The 22,185-nt window shown below is 57.1% G+C and overlaps 3 protein-coding genes across 8 annotated transcripts in view; 1 reads left to right on the top strand and 2 right to left on the bottom strand.

Annotated features, from left to right (window-relative positions):
- The window catches only part of GADD45GIP1 (GADD45G interacting protein 1), an 82,212-nt gene that overhangs the window by 31,316 nt on the left and 28,711 nt on the right, over positions 1-22,185 (bottom strand). The window contains exon 1 of one of the 6 annotated variants that reach the window (XM_050770751.1): positions 18,461-18,467. The exons of 4 other annotated variants lie outside the window; for them this stretch is intronic. The gene's annotated coding sequence lies outside the window, so the exon portion shown is untranslated. Of the gene's footprint in view, positions 1-8,438; positions 8,447-18,460; positions 18,468-22,185 lie in introns of those variants that run through there. One more of the 6 variants, XM_050770754.1, reaches the window with a different exon arrangement.
- Positions 1-22,185, bottom strand: part of FARSA (phenylalanyl-tRNA synthetase subunit alpha) — a 93,481-nt gene that overhangs the window by 63,296 nt on the left and 8,000 nt on the right. The gene's annotated exons all lie outside the window — the stretch shown is intronic.
- Positions 14,612-22,185, top strand: part of NFIX (nuclear factor I X) — a 101,558-nt gene continuing 93,984 nt past the window's right edge. Inside the window, exon 1 of the mRNA XM_050770378.1 lies at positions 14,612-14,842. Within this exon, the coding sequence (XP_050626335.1) occupies positions 14,816-14,842 (27 nt within the window). The 5' untranslated portion in view covers positions 14,612-14,815. The remainder of the gene's footprint in view (positions 14,843-22,185) is intronic.

Below are 22,185 nucleotides of genomic sequence, written 5' to 3'. Positions count from 1 at the left end.
CGCGTGCCCGTCGCGCGCGCCGCCGTCCCGCGCGCTCTTGCAGGGAGGGGCCAGGCCAGCAGGGGGCGCGCGGCAGTAGCCTCTGCCCGGAGTCAGAAGGGGCGGTCCTCCCCGCTTCAAGGGGCCTTCAGCTGCTTAGTGCCTCAGTTTCCCCATCTGTAAAACGGGGGCGATGGGCAGAGCGATATCGGAGTGTGAAAGAGAGAGAAGGAGGAAGGAAGAAAGGGGAAGGAGAAGGCGGTGCTCCTTGGAGATGGTTGTGTGTCTGAGTTCGCATGAGTCAGTGGGTATATGTGTGTGCGAATTTGTGGGTCCATGTTTGTGCGCTTGTGTGGGTGTTTTATGAGAAGTTGAGAAGTGGTTGGTTGTAATTTGGGGGTGACTTGGGGGCCCATGTGTTTGGAAGTGTGTGTGTTTGTATTTTCATGCCTGTGTGTGATGATGTTAGCTGGTGTCATTTGTGTGTGACAGTGTGTCCGTGTGTTTGTGGTCCTGTGATTGTGCACCCCATGTTTGCCTGTCTGGTGTGTGTGTATAGTGGGTGTCTGTGGTTTGAGTGTGGTTCTGAGTTTGGGGAACTGTGTCCCATGTTTGCATGTCTGGGGCGTCTGTGTGTGTGTGTGGTGGGTGTCTGTAATTTGGGTATGGTTGTGACTTCATGTAACTGAGCCCCATGTTTGCATGTCTGGTGTGTGTGTGTGTGTGTGTGTGTGTGTATGATGGGTGTCTGTGGTTTGGGTGTGGTTGTATGGTTGTGAGTTCATGTGACTGTGTGTGCACCATGTTTGCATGTCTGGCGTGTGTGTGTGTGTGTTGTGGGTGTCTATGGTTTGGATGTGGTGTGTGTGGCTGTGTTTGCATGCCTGGTGTGTGTGTGTGTATGAGTGTATGTGTGTCTGTGATGGTGGATGGGTGTGATTGTAAGTTTGTGTGAATGTTGTTTGCGTGTCAGGGGGTCTGTGTTCACAAACTCATGTGTGCTTCTGTGTGGAACTGGGTGTGAGTTCTGAGCACTTCGGGGACCTGGCCGAGTCTTCCTCCCCCACCTGGGGGCCTCCTGGCATGGAAGGGGGTGACCAGCTGCCTGGGACCTCCGACTCCCCACAGGTTCAGGAGAGCCCCAGCTGATGAATATTCATGAGGTGGGGGGGCTGGCACCCACTGCCAACAGCTGCGGGTCCATTAGTCCCCCTCCCTGCTCTGCCTCTACTGACTGAAAAGGGGAGGGGGGTGTCGGCGTGTGTCTGTCCCTGTTTCCAAGACTCGGGGGCGGGGGTGTCCTAGGGACAATCGTGGGGGCCCAGTCAGCATGCCTGGCTGCTTGTGTGGACGGCTAAGGGGCTGTCTCAATGTTGTGACAGGCACTGGGAGAGTGACTGTTGTGTGACAGGTTGTCCTTGTAATCGTGGTGAGGCTGTCACCCACGGTTGCATTGTAGCTCCTTGGTCCGGGGACTGTGGGCGTTGTGTGGCAGTGTGAGTGAGATGTGTACCTGTCACCTGCAACAGGGAGACTGTGAGTGTGTGCTATTAGAGTGACTGTGACCAGTGGTCTGTACCTACTGGCTGCCTGCTCTGTGACACCGTGACAAGGGTGTGTTATTGTACTATTGGAATAACTGGGTTGGGTCAAACCTTCTTCAAGGGACAGCTGCAGTCTGCACCCTAGGGAGGCAGTGGTCAGTGCTGCTTTTCCTCCTTGTGACCGGGTGGGGCGGTGACTCCGTGTGGCCACGTGGCTAGCACAGCTGCAGCGACATGTGGACTGAGTATGTCAGTGTGCCTCTGCTGGCCAGTGTGACGTTAATGTGTTGTGAGGGTCAGAGTGTCGGGGTTCCTGTGAGGATGTATGAGACCATGCAGCTGAGGTGTGTGTCACCAGAATTGTCAAGGGTGTGACCGTAGTTCTTCATGTGACAGAGTGGCCGAGGGTGTGATGGTGTTGCTGTGCAGGTGACACTGTGGCAGTGACAGCATGGATCTTTGTGTGGTTGAAGGTGTGACAGTGATTGTGTTTGATGATCTGAACCAAAGGGCTATGACTGTCGTACCCCCACTTTCAGGCTGCACAGGGAGCCGGGTGCTGGAGTGAGTGGGCTCCTAGCATGGGATTGGCAGCTGCCTCGACAGGGGCCGCATGTCAGCCTGAGACAGGGACACCTGGAGATTCGACGCCAGCTGGGGCACAGAACCTCGTCCCTCCGTCTTCCCCTCCATCGGCTGGGTTTGGAGGAGTGGCCTCTAGATGCAGCTGGGACCAGCAGGGGCTGGGATGGGACGTGCTTCTCCAGTCTAGGGGACTCTGGCCTCTGGCTGGGTGGCCCTGGAGGCCCCAGGTTCCCAGCATACGTGGCTTGGCCAGGAACTCAGTATAGCCGACTCACCCGCTCTGATACCCACACCCTGGGATGGCTGAGCATTGCTGGCGGCCCCAGCAGCAGTGCACAGAGGCTCCATTCAGGAGCCAGGGCCAGGTTTCCAGGACGGGTGGGTCTCTGGCTGGCCCGTTGCAAATGAAATGTTTCCCCAACTCCTTCCCTTTCGTCTCCAGATGAGCGACAGCTACAGGAGGCCCTGCCCAGGCTGTGCTGCCTGGGCAAGGGTGAGTGTGTGTCTGTGTTTCCCTGTGTGTGTGCATGATCTAGATATCTTTGTGTGACTTTTGTTTCTTTTTTCTTTGTATTCAAGACGGAGTCTCACTCTGTCACCCAGGCTGGAGTGCAGTGGTGCGATCTCGGCTCACTGCAACCTCCGCCTCCCGGGTTCAAGTGATTCTCCTGCCTCAGCCTCACGAGTAGCTGGGATTGCAGGTGTATGCCACCATGCCCTGCTAGCTTTTGTATTTTTAGTAGAGATGGGGTTTTGCCATGTTGGCTAGGCTGGTCTCAAACTCCTGACCTCAGGTTTTGGGAGGCCCGTCTCAGCCTCCCAAAGTGCTGGGATTACAGGCGTGAGCCACTGCGCCCGGCCTGTTTCTTTTTTTGAGATAGGGTCTCACTCTGTTGCCCAGGCTGGAATGCTCACTGCAGCCTCAACCTCCTGGGCTCAAGTGACCCTCCCATCTGATTAGCTGGCACCACAGATGCACACTCCATGCCTGGAAAATTTATAAATTTTTTGTAGAGACAGGGTCTCGCTATGTTGCCCAGGCTGGTCTCAAACTCCTGGGCTCAAGCGATCCATCCGCCTGGGCCTCCCAAAGTGCTGGGATTATAGGCGTGAGCCACCATGCCTGGCCTTTGAGTGATGTTTTGTGTGCTACATCTGTGGATGATTTTGAGAACATCAACGTGTGTGACCCATTGGGTACGTGCAGTCCTGTGTGAGATTTTTGTGAACCTGTGTGACTTAGGGTGGCCTGTGTGTACCTGTGGAACTGGGCTCAGCGTGAGATTCTGGGAGTCCGTGTGACTGTGTGTGTCTGTGTGTGTCTTTGCAATTTGGTGTATTATCTGGGTCTCTATGGGGATCTGTGTGATGGTGAAGGTCTTTGTGTGTATGACCTGGCTGTCACTCTGTGGGTGGCTATGGGAAGGTCTGTGTGGGATTATTGGCGTGACCGTGTGTGTTTGTATGTCTGTGTGATATTCTAGAAGGGTGTGTGACGGTATCTGGGTGACCCTGTGTCTGTGTGTCGTTGTGGATTTTATCTGTGGGTACAGAGGAGGAGAGGAAAAGAGGGGAGGGGAGAGGGAAGGAGAAGTGTTTGTATTTCTGTGTGTCTGAGTGTGCCTGTGTATGTTTGGGTGCCCCTGAGTGAGTGTGATAGAGTCTGGTGCCTGCATCCACGTGTGTGGTGTGGTTGTGGGTGCCCCTCGAGGTATGCTTTAGGAGCAACGACCTGTAACTCCCCAGACTGAGTCCCTAAGAGGGGCTTCTAGATCACCCTGGAAGGTGGACAGTGAGTTCAAGGCTAGGACCCCAGGCCCAGGGCACAGATCAAGCCTACCATGCTAAGTACGGGGGCATCAGGCCCTCTTGGTGGGAGTGGGGATCCAGGTCCTACTGGGGGTGCCTAGAGCACCCTTTTCTCCCAGCTTGGCAGCGCCCATGGCCTGGCTCCCTGCCTATGCCACATGCCAGATGTTTGCCCACCTCGCCCAAGAGCCCTGCTCAGTTGCCAAGCAGCCCTGGAGCCTCACGTTGCCCGGCCCCACCTTCTGTGCCCTGGAATGTGGCTGCCAGAGCCCAGATGTTTCAGCCCTTCCCCCACCCACACCCACACTGCCCGCAGCATCCTGGCCAGGTAGTGCCATGGGCCTGGCTCCCGCTTCCTGCTCCTCCTCCTCCCCCAACACACCTGCATGGTGTGATGGAACACACCTGCTGCCAGCCACAGCCAGGTGGGCAGCCCGGCAGGGAGGAATGTGGGGGATTCCAGCTGTGGCACGCCAGCTGTGCCCAGCCCCCTGGCAGCACCCTCCTCCCGTGAGATTTCTTGAAGGCCAGGTGTACCCTAATACTTGGGCTCTGGGGAGGGGGGATGGGGAGGGGCAGCGCTGCGCTGCCCTCTCTGGCAGTCCCTCTGCCTTCCCATAAATTCTTCCCATTTGTAGTTGTGGAGGGGAGCAGAGCGAGGGAGTGTGTGTGTGTGTGTGTGTGTGTGTGTGTGTGAGTGCAGGAGGTTGCTGTCAGTGTAGAGGAGGGGTGCTGAGTGTGGGGAAAGAACTCTGAATGAGGATGTGTGTGTAAATGTGAGAGTGTCTTGTCTGTGTGAGTGTGGATGTGGTGTGAGAGTTGTTTTTGAATGCAAGGAAGACAGAGTGTGGCGTGTACATGGGAGGGTGTTATGGGAGGAGTATGTGTGTACAAATGGAAGTGTGTGTGTTAAGTGTGTGTTTTTGTGTGAATGGAGGGATAAGTTGTGTGTGTGAATGAATAAGGAAATAGGTGTTTTGGCGTGATATTGAGTGTGATAGAGTCTGTGACTGTGTGTGTGAAGGATGTGTGTGTGCGCACCTTTGGAAGGCTGGTGTCCTGTGTGTATGAATGGAAGGACAAGTTTGTGTGTGTGAAGGATGAGTGTTGTGTGGGTGTGAATGAAGGGTCTGTTGTGTGTGTAAAAATGAAGGAGAGATGGCTGGACGTGGTGGCTCATGCCTGTAATCCTAGTACTTTGGGAGGCTGAGGCGGGCGGATCACAAGGTCAGGAGATCGAGACCATCCTGGCTAACATGGTGAAACCCTGTCTCTACTAAAAATACAAAAACAAAATTAGCTGGGCGTGGTGGTGGGCACCTGTAGTCCCAGCTGCTTGGGAGGCTGAGGCTGGAGAATGGCGTGAACCCAGGAGGCGGAGCTTGCACTAAGCAGAGAGCGCACCACCGCACTCCAGCCTGGGTGACAGAGCGAGACTCCATCTCAAAAAAAAGAAAAAAAAAAAAAGGCCGGGCACGGTGGCTCACGCCTGTAATCCCAGCACTTTGGGAGGCTGAGGCGGGCGGATCACGAGGTAAGTAGATTGAGACCATCCTGTCTAACACAGTGAAACCCTGTCTCGGTCCGGGCGCGGTGGCTCACGCCTGTAATCCTAGCACTTTGGGAGGCCCAGGTGGACAGATCACCTGAGGCTGGGAGCGAGACCAGCCTGACCAATATGGAGAAACCCTGTCGCTACTAAAAATACAAAATTAGCCGGGTATGGTGGTGCATCCCTGTAATCTCAGCTACTTGAAAGGCTGAGGCAGGAGAATCGCTTGAACCCAGGAGGCGGAGGTTGCGGTGAGCAGAGATCATGCCATTGCACTCCAGCCTGGGCAACAACAGTGAAACTCTCTCAAAAAAAAAAAAAAAAAAAGAAACCCTGTCTCTACTAAAAATAAAAAAAATCAGCCAGGTGTGGTGACACACACCTGTAGTCCCAGCTACTCAGGAGGGTGAGACAGGAGAATAACTTGAACCCAGGAGGCGGAACTTGCAGTGAGCCAAGATCGCACCACTGCACTCCAGCTTGGGTGACAGAGTGAGACTCAGTCTCAAAAAAAAAAAAGTAGGAGAGATATGTGTGTGGATGAAGGCTGGGTGTTGTGTAAGTGTAGATGAAGGCTGGGTGTTGTGTGGGTACGTATGGAAGGCTGGGGGTGTGTGTGTGCATATGGAAGACTGAGTGTCGTGTGCATATGGAAGACTGCGTGTCATGTGTGCGTATGGAAGGCTGGGTGTCGTGTGTGTGCGTGTGGAAGGCTGGGTGTTGTATGTGTGCGTGTGGAAGGCTGGGTGTTGTGTGTGTGCGTGATGAAGGATGGGTGTTGTGTGTGTGCGTGATGAAGGATGGGTGTTGTGTGTGTGTGTATGGAAGGATGGGTGTTGTGTGTGTGCGTGATGAAGGATGGGTGTTGTGTGTGTGCATATGAAAGGATGGGCATTGTGTATGCGTATGGAAGGCTGGGTGTTGTGTGTGTGCTTATGGAAGGCTGGATGTTGTGTGTGTGGATGAAGGATGGGTGTTGTGCATGTGTGTCAGTGAAGGCTGAGTGTGTGCATGTGTGTCAATGAAGGATGGATGTTGTGTGTGTGAATGAAGGATGGGTGTTGTGCATGCGTGTCAGTGAAGGATGAATGTTGTGCGTGTGGATGAAAGATGAGTGTTGTGTATGTGAATTAAGGATAGGTGTTGTATGTGTGAACAAAGGATGGGTGCTGTGTGTGTGGATGAAGGCTGGGTGTTATTTGTGTGGGTGAAGGATAGGCATCGTGTGTGTGGATGAAGTATGAGTGTTTTGTGTGTGTGGATGAAGGCTGGGTGTTGTGTGTGTGTGAATGAAGGATGGGCGTTTTGTGTGTGGGTATGGAAGACTGAGTGTTGTGTGTGTGGATGAAGGATGGGCGTTGTGTGTGGAGGCATGGAAGACTGGATGTGTGTGTGGATGAAGACTGGGTGTTGTGTGTGTGAATGAAGGATAGGCGCTTTGTGTGTGGATGAAGGATGGGCATTGTGTGTGGGGGTAAGGAAGGCTGGGTGTTGTGTGTGTGGATAAAGGCTGGGTGTTGTGTGTGTGGATGAAGGATGGGTGTTGTGTGTGTATGAAGAATGGGTGTTGTAGGTGTGTGTATGAAGGATGGGTGTTGTGTGTGTGTGTATGAAGGATGGGTGTTGTGTGTGTGTGTATGGAAGGCTGGGTGTTGTGTGTGTGTATGGAAGGACGGGTGTTGTGTGTATATGAAGTATGGGTGTTGTGTGTCGGGGTATGGAAGCCTGGATGTGTGTGTGGATGAAGGCTGGGTGTTGTGTGTGTGAATGAAGGATAGGCGCTTTGTGTGTGGATGAAGGATGGGCATTGTGTGTGTGGATGAAGGCTGGGTGTTGTGCGTGTGGATGAAGGCTGGGTGTTGTGCGTGTGGATGAAGGCTATGAAGGCTGGGTGTTGTGTGTGTGGATGAAGGCTATGAAGGCTGGGTGTTGTGCGTGTGGATGAAGGCTGGGTGTTGTGCGTGTGGATGAAGGCTGGGTGTTGTGCGTGTGGATGAAGGCTGGGTGTTGTGTGTGTGGATGAAGGCTATGAAGGCTGGGTGTTGTGCGTGTGGATGAAGGCTAGGTGTTGTGCGTGTGGATGAAGGCTGGGTGTTGTGTGTGTGGATGAAGGCTGGGTGTTGTGTGTGTGGATGAAGGCTATGAAGGCTGGGTGTTGTGTGTGTGGATGAAGGCTATGAAGGCTGGGTGTTGTGCGTGTGGATGAAGGCTGGGTGTTGTGCGTGTGGATGAAGGATGGGCATGGTGTGTGCAGTGGGGCTGGGTTGGTGATTCAAGCAGAGCCTAGGTCTGGGCCAGGTGCAAGGACCAGAAAGGCCATGAGGAACCATCAGCCCAGGAGCCTGGGACCTGGGGGCTGGTGGTCAGGGCTGGAGCACAGGCTGAAAGGTGGGGTAGGACAGCTGGAGTTGGGGATTTCTGAGCCATGTGCCCCCTCACAGCCATTTGCAGGGAGTGGGCAGGGTCCGCCTGGCTCTCAAGATCCTCCAAGCCCCCAGCTCGTGAAGGGTCTCACACCTCCCCCGGCCCTTTCCCACAGTTTCCCTCTCAATCCCCCCACAGACCCACACTAATCTGCTGTCCCCTTCACCCAGGCCCCCCAGATCCCCCAGACATTGCCTCTGCTCCTTTCTACAGCCATCCAAGCCCCCGCCCCGCCTCCATCCCCCATCACTCCCGGAAAGCCCACATGTCCCAACTCCTTCTCCCAGACATCCCAGCCTCTCTAGGGCCCCTCAAAGGCCCCCCAGACCCTTTTCCGTTCATTCCCTCTGCCTCTTCCAGCTTCCCTACCCTCCCTATCCCTGGACCCCCATTCTGTCTTCTACCCCTTTCCAGAACCATCCATTCAGGGGCCCAGCCCCCTTGATCCCCAAATCCCTTCCTGGCCCTTCCCCCAGCCCCTTACCGCTCCCAGCCCCCCATGAGGCCCCGCCCCTTCCCCTCTGCACCCCTGCTCCGCTTCCAACCCCTCCCCCGTCCGCACCTCGGAGCCCCCTTCTCCGCCCGCCCTCGGAGCCCCCTCCCCCTTCTGGGGCAGCGGTGGTGTGGAGGCAGGCAGCCGCAGCCGTCCTGAAACTTTAAACGGTGTTAAAAGTTTCTGTTTACGAGAAACCCTTGAATTTTTAAGGACGTATCGATTCCCTGCTCCACAGCCTTGCCTTGGTGGCGGCGTGGCGGCCTCAGGCACAGTGGGGAGGCCCAGACCGGTGGGAGCCCAGGGTCCTAGGCCCCCAAGCACGGAATAACAGACACACACATACCCAGACACACCCTTGGGCACACAGGGACACGATTCCTGATACACACACATACACACACACACAGCTGGTCACACACAGACATGGCCTGACACCGACATACACATACACCAGTCACACACACTGACACGGCCGGACACAGAGACTCACATCTCTGACACAGGTTTACACCAACCCCCCTCCCTGACACCCACACACCCACCCACACTCCTAGTTACACACACTGATACGGCCTCACAAAGACACACACATTGACATGGCCTGAGACCCACACACCCCCACACATAGTTAAACGCTTTGACATGGCCTGATTCACACACACACACGGACATGGTCTGACGCAGACACACAACAGACCACCCCTCCCTGACAAATGAATACACACAACTAATCACACACACCAACATGGCCTGACACAGACTCACATCTCTGACACAGGTTCACAGAGAGTCCCCCTTCCCTGACACACATACATACACACACCTAGTCACATACACTAACATGGCCTCACATACACACACACATATGACCTGACACACAGAGACACACATATCTGGACACCCAGAGACCTCCTCCCTCATACACAGACACACACACCGACATGGCCTCGCTCTCTCTCACACACAGACACATACACAAGCATGGCTACACACATACTCTCTGGCATGGCCTGACACACAGGCTCACATCCTTGACACACAGAGCCCCCACGTCCTGACAGCCCTGATCCCTGACACTCCTGAGCACCTGTGCACACATCCTGGAACACAAAGATCCTCATCACTGCCCTAGACCCACACGGCAAAACATACACCTAGTGACACCCATTGCCACTTTCTGCCCCACAGACCCTGATCACAAACAGGGCTGGCTATGCCCACTGGGCTCTTGCAAGCAGGTCCCAGACCCACTGGGACCCTTGCACAATCACTCATGTGATCGCACTCCAAGACACACACACACAGTGACCCATATACACTGACACTGCACTGTCACTCAGGCTGGAGTGCAGCGGCGCGATCATGGCTCACTGCAACCTCCGCTCCCTGGGCTCAAGCCATCCTCCCACCTCAGCTTTTGGAGTAGCGGAGACCACAGGCATGCACCACCACGCCTGGGGTTTTTTTTTTTTTGTATTTTAGTAGAGATGGAATCTCATCATGTTGCCCAGGCTGGTCTCGAACTCCTGACCTCAAGCAATCTGCTGTTTTAGACTCCCAAAGTGCTGGGATTATAGGCATGAGCTACCTCATCCAGCCTACACTGACGCTTTTTAATAAAAGCTGGCAACATATGGGGCTGGCACATACGGTCATCCAGGCACCCTGTCACCAGCGCGTTCCATGAGACCCAGACCCAGACCCTCATTGCCTGACCTCTATACCTGATACCTGCTGGGATGTCAGCCCCGAGGCTATGGTGTTTGTTTTCTTTTTCTTTCTTTCTTTTTTTTTTTTTTTTTTTTTGAGACAGAGTCTCACTCTGTTGCCCAGGCTGGAATGCAGTGGCTTGATCTCGGCTCACCACAAGCTCCGCCTCCCGGGTTCACACCATTCTCCTGCCTCAGCCTCTCAAGTAGCTGGGACTACAGGCGCCCGCCACCACGCCTGGCTAATTTTTAAATATTTTTAGTAGAGACAGGGTTTCACCGTGTTAGCCAGGATGGTCTCGATCTCCTGACCTCGTGATCCGCCCGTCTCGGCCTCCCAAAGTGCTGGGGTTACAGGTGTGAGCCACCGCGCCTGGCCTCTTTTTCTTTCTTCCTTTCTTTCTTTCTTTCCCTCCTTCCTTCCTTCCTTCCCCCTCCCTCCTTCTTTCTTTTCCTTTTTTTTTTTTTTTCAGACGGAGTGTCACTCTGTCGCCCAGGCTGGAGTTCAGTGGCCGGATCTCTGCTCACTGCAAGCTCCGCCTCTCGGGTTTACGCCATTCTCCTGCTCCCGAGTAGCTGGGACTACAGGCACCGCCACCTCGCCCGGCTAGTTTTTTGTATTTTTTAGTAGAGACGGGGTTTCACGGGGTTAGCCAGGATGGTCTCGATCTCCTGACCTCGTGATCCGCCCGTCTCGGCCTCCCAAAGTGCTGGGATTACAGGCTTGAGCCACCGCGCCTGGCTTTTTTTTTTTTTTTTTTTTGACACGGAGTCTTGCTCTGTGCCCCAGGCTGGAGTGCAGTGGCGCGATCTCGGCTCACTGCAAGCTCCGCTCCCCCGGGTTCACGCCATTCTCCTGCCTCAGCCTCCCGAGTAGCTGGGACTACAGGCGCCGCCACCTCGCCCGGCTAATTTTCTTGTATTTTTAGTAGAGACGGGGTTTCACCGTGTTAACCAGGATGGTCTCGATCTCCTGACCTCATGATCCGCCCGTCTCAGCCTCCCAAAGTGCTGGGATTACAGGCTTGAGCCACCGCGCCCGGCCTTTTTTTTTTTTTTTTATGAGATGGAGCCTCGCTCTGTTGCTCAGTCTGGAGTGCAGTGGTTCGATCTAGGCTCACCACAACCTCTGCCTCCTGGGTTCAAGCAATTCTGCCTCAGCCTCCTCAGTTTCTGGGATTATAGGCGCCTGCTAACACACCGAGCTAATTTTTATATTTTCAGTAGAGATGGGCATTCACCATGTTGGTCAGTCTGGTCTTGAACTCCTGACCTCAGGTGATCTGCCTGCCTCGGCCTCCCAAGGTGCTGGGATTATAGGCGTGAGCCACCGCGCCTGGCCATGGTGTTTGTTTTCTTCCCCCACCATGTCTCCAGTGTTTGGTACAGGGCCAGGCAGGCACCTTCTCTGCCTCACAACACCCCAAGTACAAAGTCAGACCCAGTCTCTGCTGCACAACACACAGATCCACACAAAAAAGATTCTCGCTTTGTTTTTTTAAATTTTTATTATTTATTTATAGACAGAGTGTCACTCTGTCGCCAGGCTGGAGTGCAGTGATGTGGTCTCGGCTCACTGCAGCTTCCGCCTCCCGGGTTCAAGCAATTCTCTGGCCTCAGCCTCCCAAGTAGCTGGGACTACAGGTGCACGCCACCACACCCAGCTAATCTTTGTATTTTTAGTAGAGATGGGGTTTCACCATGTTGGCCATGATGGTCTCGATCTCTTGACCTCGTGATCTGCCTGCCTTGGCCTCCCAAAGTGCTGTGATTACAGGTGTGAGTCACCACACCTGGCGTTTTTTTCTTTTCTTTTTTTTTTTTTTGAGACAGAGTCTTGCTCTGTTGCCCATGCTGGAGTGCAGTGGTATGGTCTTGGTTTACTGCAGCCTCTGCCTCCTGGGTTCAAGCGATTCTCCTGCCTCAGCCTCCCTAGTAGCTGGGATTACAGGTACCTGCCACTACGCCTGGATAAGTTTTGTATTTTTAGTAGAGACGGGGTTTCACCACGTTGGCCAGGCTGGTCTCAAACTCCTGACCTCAGGTGATCCACCCACTTCGGCCTCCCAAATTGCTGAGATTATAGGTATGAGCCACTGTACCCGGCCAGACTCTTGGCACCTATCATGACCTGCATTTCTTTGGTGTCCCCAGAAGACACCAGAGCCATCTAGACACCCACAGACACACTGCCTGCCACACAGCCTAATACAGTATTGTGACCAGGAGCATATCATTTCTGGGACGTGTACACATACATGCACATGCACACTTTTGTGCCTGCTTGCAAGAGCTCAATGGGCACAGCCAACCCTGTGTGCATGTGCACCCCCCACCCTGGGCACTGACACCCCCTTTAACAGACAATGCATAGCTGAGAATTGCCACAGCTTTTTGGCCCAAGAGAGCAAGAAGGTGCTGGTTGCTCCTGGCAGCAGGCAGGTGTTCTGTCTCAGCAGGAGCTGCCTGGGGGCTGTAGTCACTGCCTCCCCACCCACCCTGGGGGTTACCAGAGGGCTTCCTCTCCTCTTGCTCGAGGGTCCCCAGCACTACCTCTTCCCCTAGGCCTTTACATTCTGAAAATGAGGAGTCAGGGCCTGCAAGAGGGGCTGGAACCTCACCAAAGTGTATGTGTGTACATGTATGGAGGCCCTCATGCCCAATTCTGTCCCTGACAGCTGAGCTGTGGGTGTCCTGCTGTATTTGCCTATGTCGATGATCAGGGCCACATTATAAGTGTGTGTGTATGTGGCATGTGAGGGACATGGGTGTATGTGTGTGATCCCTGTGTGTATGGCTAGATGATTCTCCCAGGGGGGTTGTCAGCCGCTTGGGCATCAGACAGTTGGTCAGTGTGTCCAAGGCCTGTGGGTACATCTGGGCAACCCAGTATGGTGTGTGTGTCTGTGTGTTGTGTTGTGACAGCCAGTGTTGCTTTGTATCTGTGACACTGTGTATCTCTTTGTATCGGCATCCTTTGCATTCACTGCCAGGTGTTTGATGGTGTGTGTTTATGTGACATTGTGTATCTTCCCTTCATTAGTGTCATTTTTTTTTTTTTTTTTTTTTTTTAGCCGGAGTCTTGCTCTGTCACCCAGGCTGGAGTGCAGTGGCCGGATCTCAGCTCACTGCAAGCTCCGCCTCCCGGGTTTACGCCATTCTCCTGCCTCAGCCTCCCGAGTAGCTGGGACTACAGGCGCCCACCACCGCGCCGGGCTAGTTTTTTGTATTTTTAGTAGAGACGGGGTTTCACCGTGTTAGCCAGGATGGTCTCGATCTCCTGACCTCGTGATCCGCCCGCCTCGGCCTCCCAAAGTGCTGGGATTACAGGCTTGAGCCACCGCGCCGGCCAGTGTCATTCTTATTTATTTTTTTTTCAGACAGGGTCTTGCTCTGTTACCCAGGCTGGAGTGCAATGGCATGATCATGATTCACTGCACCCTTGGCCTCCCTGGGCTCAAGGGATCCCCTGACTTCAGCCTCCTAAGTAGCTGGGACCACAGGCATCCACCACCACACCCAGCTAATTTTTGTATTTTTGGTAGAGAGGGGTTTTGCCATGTTGCCCAGGCTGGTCTTGAACTCCTGAGCTCAAGCAATCTGCTGGCCTCGGCCTCCCAATCATCAGTGTCATTCTGTACATTGGGGTGTATTGCCACAATTGCCAATGTGTTCTGGCACTGCGATGTGTGTGTGTTGTGTATGTGTCTGCGTGTAGGAATTGTGTGTCTGGAAGGTATCGGCGTGTGGCTGTGTGATCTTGCATGTGTCTGTGTTCTGCAGGAACATGCGTCAGTGTGTGTACATCAGTGTGCATCTCTATGTGTCATGCACTGGTGGGTCTTCGTGCATATCAGTGTGTGTCTATGTGACGCCTGCGTTGGTATATGTCTATATGCGGTTCCTTGTTGTGTGCCTGGATACCATGGTGGGATGGTACATGTCAGAGCGTGGGTCGTGGGTGTTTTCCCAGACTGGCGAGTGTGTTAGTGCCTGTGTGTAGGGGTTGTGTGTCCGTGCCTTGTGTGCATTGGTGTCCGTGCGTGCTTTGTTGTTCCAATGCGGAACGTGTGGCCAGGCGTTCTGGACGTGACATGTGTGGCGGGGTCCGAGTCCCGCTGTGTGTCAGCGTGTGTCTGCGCTGGAACGCGGGCCAGCACGTGTCGGGGCGGCCGCGTCGGTGTGCGCCCCCGCGCGCGTGTGCGTGTGTTCGTGTGTGTGTGTGCATGTGTGTGCGTGTGTGTGTGCGCCGGCCGCCGCTCCCCCGCCCTGCCCGCCCCTCCCCGCGCCCCTCCTCCCGCCCGCGCCGCCCGCCCGCTCCCTCTCCCCGGAGTGCGCCGCTTCCAAACTTTGTCTAAACTTTCACTTTCACAGCGCGGCGGCTGCGGCGGCGGCGGCGGGCGAGGGTGACCGGCCGAGCGGCGGCGGCATGGAGTAGACGCGCGGCGGCAGCGGCGGCGGCGGCGGACGCGAGAGGCAGCGGCGAGCGCGGCGGCGGCGGCGGCAGCGGCGGCCCCGGAGCCGGCGGGGCCGAGCCTGCGAGCGGCGAGCGCGGAGCGGCGCCGGGCCGAGCGCGGGGCCGCGGGCCGGGCGGGCGCAGCGCGGCGGAGGCCGGAGGAGCCGAGCCGGAGCCCGAGCCGGAGTGCGGCCGCCGCCTGCCGGGCCTCCCCTCCCCTCGCCGCGGCCGGCCGCCGCGCTCCCGCCCGGGCGCCCAGCTATGTACTCCCCGTACTGCCTCACCCAGGTACCGGCCGCCGCCCCCGCGCGACCGGGGGAGGGGAGCGGGCGCGGGAGGCCGGCCGGCGGCGCGGGCGGGCGGAGGGGACGCGCGGCGGCCGGGAAGGCGGGGGCCGAGAGCCCGCGGGCCGCCGAGGGGTGCAGGCTGTGCCGCGGTGAGCCCGGGCACGCGTGCGGGCGTCACCGTGCGCGTGCGACCCTGGCCACCGGGCGGACTCCATTTGGGGGCTCCGGGGGTGGCCAGCTGCGTCGTGGCGCTGCCCTTGGAGCGCAGGCGGGAGTGCGTGTACGTATGTGTGTGTGTGTGTATGTGTCTGTGTGTGTATGTGTGTGTGCGCGCTCGACTAGGGTGCGATGGGCAGCGGGACTCTGGCCGACCTGTGGGCTACTGTAGGCGCACCCGGGCAGCGTGGCCGCTGGCAGTGTTTGCGGGGGTGACAGAGTGGCAAGAGGGTGGTCCCGAGGGCGCAGAGGGGACATTGGGTCCCGCGACGCTTCCTGGGGCGGGCGCCTCGGTTCCCGAGGGTGGCAGTGGCCGGCGTGCGTGGCAGCGGCCCTTGCGTGCGGCCGGGGTGCCTGGGGCGGGCCGAGCGGCCCGGGCGTCTCCCCAAAGTCTTTGTTCAGGCCTCACATGGGAGCGGGGCTAAGAAAATGGCGGGGCTCCCAAATTTCGGAGGGGCAGGGGAGGGGAGAGAGGGGCGGGCGCGCTGCCAGCGGTGGCCGCGCCTCTCCGACCCTGGACGTCGCAGCCTCAGCCCCCCCACCCCCAAACTTTCCTCGGCGCAAACTTTCTGGCCCTAGCGACCCGCGCTGCTGCGGAGTGGACCCGGCAGGCCTGGGGAATCCCGTCCCGTCGCCTGGAGGCGGGAGGGGCGGGAGGCAGCCGTGGACACAGCCGCCAGTGCTGCGGCCACACCGTCGGGTCAGCCTCTGGCACAACAGCGCCGACCTTGGCGCGTTGCTAGAGCGCGTCCCGCCTGCAGCGAAGTTCCCTGAGCGGCGCACGGCGGCGGCAAAAGCTTCGAGGATGCCTGTCGGGCCACCCAACTCTCCCCGGGCTGTGGCCTGAGGCTCTAAGAGGGCACAGGAGCTGCCCAGAGTTCCACAGTGGCCCTGACAGCATTGCCTGCAGGGCCAGGCCACAGCTGGTAACAGTCTCTGAAGAGGGGACATCTGAGGCTGTTTAGCCCTGCTGCCAGCCAGGCCTGCATGTGGGGGTTCTCTAGGCCAGGCCCTAATTGTCCCCTCTGCCCAGCCCGATCCCTGTCAGCTATGTGCCAAGTGTGTCCACAGCTTACAGTGGCAATCCACGTGGGTATGGCTGCTACTTTGGGTCGTGCCGCGAGTGTGCAGTGGTGTCAAGGGGCGAGGGGTTTGTCGGGGTGCATGTCATTTGTGGCCACACCATGCTCCTGTATGCACAAGTGCAAGTGTATGTGAGTGTGAATCAATCTAGAGTCTGTGTGTGGCCCCTGTGGGCCGGCCATGGGCAGGCCTGCGTGGCATGGCCGTGTATGGCCCAGGGAGCGGGTTTTCCTGTAGAAAGCAGGCCCAAGTATGTGTTGGCGAGGGCGCACGGGCATGCATACATGTTGCAGTGTGCATGCACCCTGAGCACCATGGCAGTGTGGGGAACCCCTACATCTGCACCTCCAGTTCCACGGCCACTCTATGTTGGACGCCCCTCACAACAACTGCCTACCCAGCGGTGTCTGAGCTGTGCCTTTTTGCTGTTACGCTTGGCTGGGCTGTGTGGCCGATGTTTGGGGCCTAGTGGGACCAAGACCCCACACTCAAGCAGCCCCTTGCCCACCAGGCTGCCAGCTCGGCCTTCCATGCCAAGCACACCAGACATCTGAGCCTGCTCCCCCGTGGCTTGGGTGAGACACCCGCCCCTCAGATTTCACAGCACCCTGGGAGAGAAAATGCCCGCAGATCCACCAGTGACACGGCTAGGAAGGGGCTGGGGCGGCTGCTAGACCCAGGGCAGTGGCGGGTGCTTGGCTATGTGTGACTGAAGGCCCAGGTTGCGACAGCTCCAGTGTGCCAGGATGGCTGGAGAGGGGAGTGGGCATGGTGTCACCAGGCTGCCAGCCCTTCATGGTGGGCAGGGAAACCCTTCAGCTCTGGGCAGGTGGCTGCTGTCGGCTGGTCAGTGGGGTCTGGCCTGCCCCTCCCTAACAATCACATCTCTGTTTTTACAAATCTTTCTGCTTCCATAGTTTGCCCTGCTGGTCTGTTTTTCTGACAACCTCTTTCGTTCGCTGTCTTTTTCTCGGTCTCTGTTTTTATCGGTCTCTGGCGTACTCTGCCCTTTTCCATCTCTCTTTCTCCATCTCTGTCCTTTTGTATATCTCTGACTATCTCTGTCTCTGACTCCAGTTTTGGCCCCATCTCTGCTCCCCCCTCCACTGGCGTCTCGGACTCTCTCTCTCTGTCTCTCTGGCCTGCCTCTCTCTCTTTCCCTCTCTCTCTCTCCCTTTTCTTTTTTTCAAACCAGAATTGGCTTCGATTTTAAAGTCAATAAATGATTGAGCAGGAACGAGCTTGGAGCAGCGGGGCCCTGGCGGGGAAAGGTACTGTGGGCGAGGGGGAAGGGCGGGGGGAAAAATCTCCTTCTAGAAAAAGCATCGAAATTCAGGGCGGCCGGGCGGGGCGGTTGCTGGAGCTGCTGGAGTCCATTGCAGCCACGGGCCTGAGTCTCAGGCAGAGAGAGGGGTGGGAGGTGGATGGATGGACCCCCTTCCCCATCCCGACCCCGCCAAGAAACAGAGACACAACCAGGATGTGAACTCATGTACACCACCATCACCGCCAAGATGGAGATGTAAGTGTCCTGTTCACACCAATGTCCAGACACACGACCACTGATGAGCCTACAGACCTATGGACACAGGAAACCGAGGACTTGTGTTCACACTGTCACACACACCCATTAACACACATGCACCTCTTGAAACGGGACACATGTATTGGTGTAGGCTTAGAGACCCAGCAGTACCTCTTTGATGCACGTACGGACACAGGAAACTGTGGACTTGTGTTCACAACCACCCCCAGCGCACACATAAACACAAACCCCTCGAGATGACACAGATAGCGAAGAAGGCACATGGAGACCACGACACCTCCCAGACTCATGGAGCCCTCATCACACGCTTGGATACAGGCAGACACAAATGTGTGTTCGCCCCCACACATGCTCACATGGACCCAAGGATGGACAGGCGGATGGATGGCTACACATCTTTACACAGAGACACAACGCAGTTGGCTCACCTAGGTGTGTACAGAAATACCTTTTTTTTTGAGATGGAGTCTTGCTCTGTTGCCCAGGCTGGAGTGCAGTGGCATAATCTTGGCTTACTGTAACCTCCGCCTTCCTGGTTCAAACAATTCTCTGCCTCAGCTTCCTGAGTAGCTGGGATTACAGGTGCCCACCACCACACCCGGGTAATTTGTGTATTTTTTAGTGGAGATGGGGTTTCACCATCTTGGCCAGGCTGGTCTTGAACTCCTGACCTCATGATCCACCCACCTTGGCCTCCCAAAGTGCTGGGATTACAGGCATGAACCACTGCACCCGGCCACAAATACCTTTTCAAACACACACATACACACACACACCCCCCCCCAATGTGTGCTTCCCCCTCCTTGCCACAGGAATACATAGGCAAACATGCCAACATTTGCTGACACACACAAAGACATACATGGGCGCACACACGGATACACCCACTCTCAGACACGCAGCGACCTACGCCCATTTTCCTGGCCACACAAGCAGCCGAAGTTCCTGTACTTTTGTATCTGCATAGCTCCCCCGACACTCCTTCCATGGGAGGGGGATGGCTGGGGCTTCCCTGATGCCCCCTTCCCTCAGCTTTCTCTCTGGGTCACTCTGGCACCCCTCTGTCCCTGCAAAGCTATCGCTCTCTGTCCCTGCTCCGGCCTGGTGCCCTGTTTTCATGGCACTTGGCATTTTCTCTCCGGCTCTGGCCCTGCCCGATTCATGCCCACTGCTGGGGTGGGTGGTGTGCCCAGGTGTGGGCCGGGATGGGGTAGCTCATGAGATGAGCTGGGGCTCCGTGAGATGTTTCAATGCTCTGCCGAGCTCAGAGCCGACGCCTCTGCCGGGAACAGGGTGCTCCAGTCTCCCTAGGGCCTGGAATGTCTTTTTTTTTTTTTTTTTTATTGAGACGGAGTCTCGCTCTGTCGCCCAGGCTGGAGTGCAGTGGCTGGATCTTGGCTCACTGCAAGCTCCGCCTCCCGGGTTTACGCCATTCTCCTGCCTCAGCCTCCCGTGTAGCTGGGACTACAGGCGCCCGCTACCTCGCCCGGCTAGTTTTTTGTATTTTTTAGTAGAGACGGGGTTTCACTGTGTTAGCCAGGATGGTCTTGATCTCCTGACCTCGTGATCCGCCCGTCTCGGCCTCCCAAAGTGCTGGGATTACAGGCTTGAGCCACCGCGCCCGGCCAGGCCTGGAATGTCTTGTATAGCCTTGAGAGCTCCTAGACGGAGGCTGCGGGAGCAGAGTCAAGGGCTAGGCTTTGCCATCAGACAGAAATGGGTTTGAGCTCCAGGTCCACATCTTCTAATCTTGCGACCTGAAGCACAGGATTCTCCTGGCCTGTAAAATGGGCGAAAACCAGTGTCTATCTCTTGGGCTGTACTTAGGCTCAGTGTGGTGCCTGAGTGTGTGCTCCAGAAATGGTAATTGTTGCCAGTTGTTGGTTGTCAACCTCCCAGCTGAGAGAGGGATGCCTCTGAAGGGTAGAAGACAGGGTCGAGCACCTCCCAACCATAGACATCCAAGTGGACTTCCTGGAGGAGGAGGAGGCAAGAAGAAAGTTTGGAAGGATGGGAGACTGCACATGGCCCAGCTCTTTTACCTTTGGATGGGGACCTGTAGGCCAAGCAGAAGGTGGCAGGACTTCAAGATAGGGGAGAGATGGTGGGGGAGGGTGGGGGGCAGGATGGGCGATACGAGGCCTCCACTGTTCCATGAGGACCAGATGCCCTGGTTGGGGGCCCTGAGTCCTGGTATAAGAGTATGTGTGCACGCGTTCATTCAAATATACGTGGGACAAAGAGACCTGGTACATCTAGATGATGACTTCAGGGATGTCCCCAAGCTCCAGAACTGTTTCTGAGTCTGCACCTGGGCATTGTCACCTGGACCCGTCATGGAGACAGGACACACGTGCAGGATCCTATGTGGGCAATGTGGGCACTTGGCTGGATCAGGGCGCATTGCGGGTGGGAGCAATGCTGGGCGTTTGGCCGTGGCGCCGTGGCTGCGGGCAAAATGCCCCCGTGGTCGGTGTCTTGACTGCTGGCCTCCCCATCTAACCCACAGGGAGCCTGGCCTTTTAAATCTGCTCAGATATTGTCTCCCTCACCCTCATGAAGCTGGAATCTGGGGACTTGCTGAACCAGAGAGGTAGGGGAGGCTGGGCATTTTCTCCAACGAGGTGCTGAGGATGGGCCTTGTGTCCCCTCCCTCCCAGCTGGGGTGGAGGAAAGGAGGGGGGTGTCTTCATTTTCCTGCCCCCAAAGCCCTGGATGTGGGGGTGAGTGGGCCAGGGGGACAGCTGTGAGCCACTATCTGGGTTCTCCCAGATCGGCGTGCGTGTTAATCGGCATGTCAGGTCTCAGAGCCACCATTTTCCCACAGATGTCTGTGTGGCAGTGTGTGCCTGCCCGGGTCCCTCTCCATGCCTCTCCATGTCTCCGAGTGTCCATCATTGGGTGCTACCTGCATGTGACTCCACGGATCATCGCACACCCTGTCTCTTGTGTATTCGGTAGCGGGGGGTCGGGAAGCATGCCACCATGCGTGTCGGTGTGCCGGATGTAGTCTTTGTGTCACGGTGGCGCTGCGCGCGTCAACGGGTATCGGTGTACCGGTCGCCATCTTTGTATCTGCGCTTTGTATCTGGGGTGACAGTGTCCCAGCGACATGCGTCACATCTACAGCAGTGTTTTTCTGGGTGTCTGTGCGTCACGGCAAAGAGTGTATCCGTGTGTCTCACACACATGTTGGCCTGTCCGTGTCAACTTGTGTCCACATACGTGTCAACCCACGTGTCTCCGGTGTCACCACCCTCATATCACTGGGCCTCCTAGGCTTGTCCCTGGGACGATCACTGTGGGTCTCACCCCATGGGCACCTCTCCCGGGCATTCCCTTGGCCTCTGAGCACCATGCAAGATGCCTGCTATGGCGGCTGGGCAAGCGGCTGGGAGCAGGCTGGCCGCTCAGTCCCTTCCCATGAGGTCGTGCGGCCGCAGTGGCCTTGCTGGGGGCCCCGCCCGTGCCCCTGGCCTGGCGTGGACAGAAGCCTGTTGTGCGGCGGCGAGGTGCGGGCGTGTGTTCGGGCCGCCCACAGGCCTCCCTCTGTCTGCCCGGCGCACATTGATCTTGGCTTCTGCCTGTGTCCGTTCTAGCCTGGCCAGCTGGGTGTCCGGCTGTCTCCGTGGGCCTGAGCCCACTATCCTCGCTGCCCCCACAGCCAGGCAGGCCCTGGGCCCCACACCCCTGGGCCAGCCGCCATCCCTCCGAGGCTCTGAGGGCGCGGATTTGGAAACTGAGGTCCCCCCTTCTTTCCCCCTTTCTCTCTCTCTCTTTCCTCCCTCTCTCCTCCCCTCCTCCCCTCCTCCCGCTCCCTCTCTCCCTCTCTCTCTCCTCCTGCCAAACGCGTCTTGGCTCCGTCTGAATATCTCTCCTCCTCGATTTTTGGCTCCAGCTCTGGGCGCGTTCACTAAAGGAAGAAGGGCTAGCTCCCCAACCCCCCCTTCCTCACCGCCTCCCCCCTCCCGAGGAGCCCCTCTGAGGGCGGGAGTGGCCTCGTGCAGGGGCCTGGGCCCCCTGAGTGGGCTTGGCCAGGGGGGCACAGGCCTGGTGGGTGAGGGAGCAGGGTGGACAGGGCCTGGCAGCCGGAGGGAGGCAATGGGCAGGGTGACTGAGCTGCCCAGCGGGGCGGGCGGGCAGGGAGGGGTCGGGGGCACGGAGCTGGGGTGTCTGGCTTCTGGTGGGGCTGGCAGGCCTCTGTGAGGCGCAGCTGTGCCCAGAACTCCAAGTTGCGTTTGCCACCACTACCGATGTGGCTGCGCCAGCCAGGGAGGGGAGGCGGGTAGCGGGCACTGCGGCGCTCTGCAGCCAATCGGAAGCCAGGGTTGCACTGGGGAGCTCTCCCCCCCTGGGCCCCACCCTGAGGGGAGCCGGGGGTAGTGGCCAGCAGCAGGCAGGGGGCAGTACCCACCACCATCGCCAAGGACCCTGCCCCCTCAGCTGAAGCTCAGTGCCAGCCTTCCTGGCACAGATCGGGCAAGAGCGGGGATCTGTCT

The sequence above is a fragment of the Macaca thibetana genome, chromosome 19, assembly GCF_024542745.1.
Source record: "Macaca thibetana thibetana isolate TM-01 chromosome 19, ASM2454274v1, whole genome shotgun sequence".
In the NCBI taxonomy this organism is placed as follows: Eukaryota; Metazoa; Chordata; class Mammalia; order Primates; family Cercopithecidae; genus Macaca; species Macaca thibetana.
Note: the sequence above shows the minus strand (reverse complement) of the source record. Positions and strands in the feature narration are given on the sequence as shown.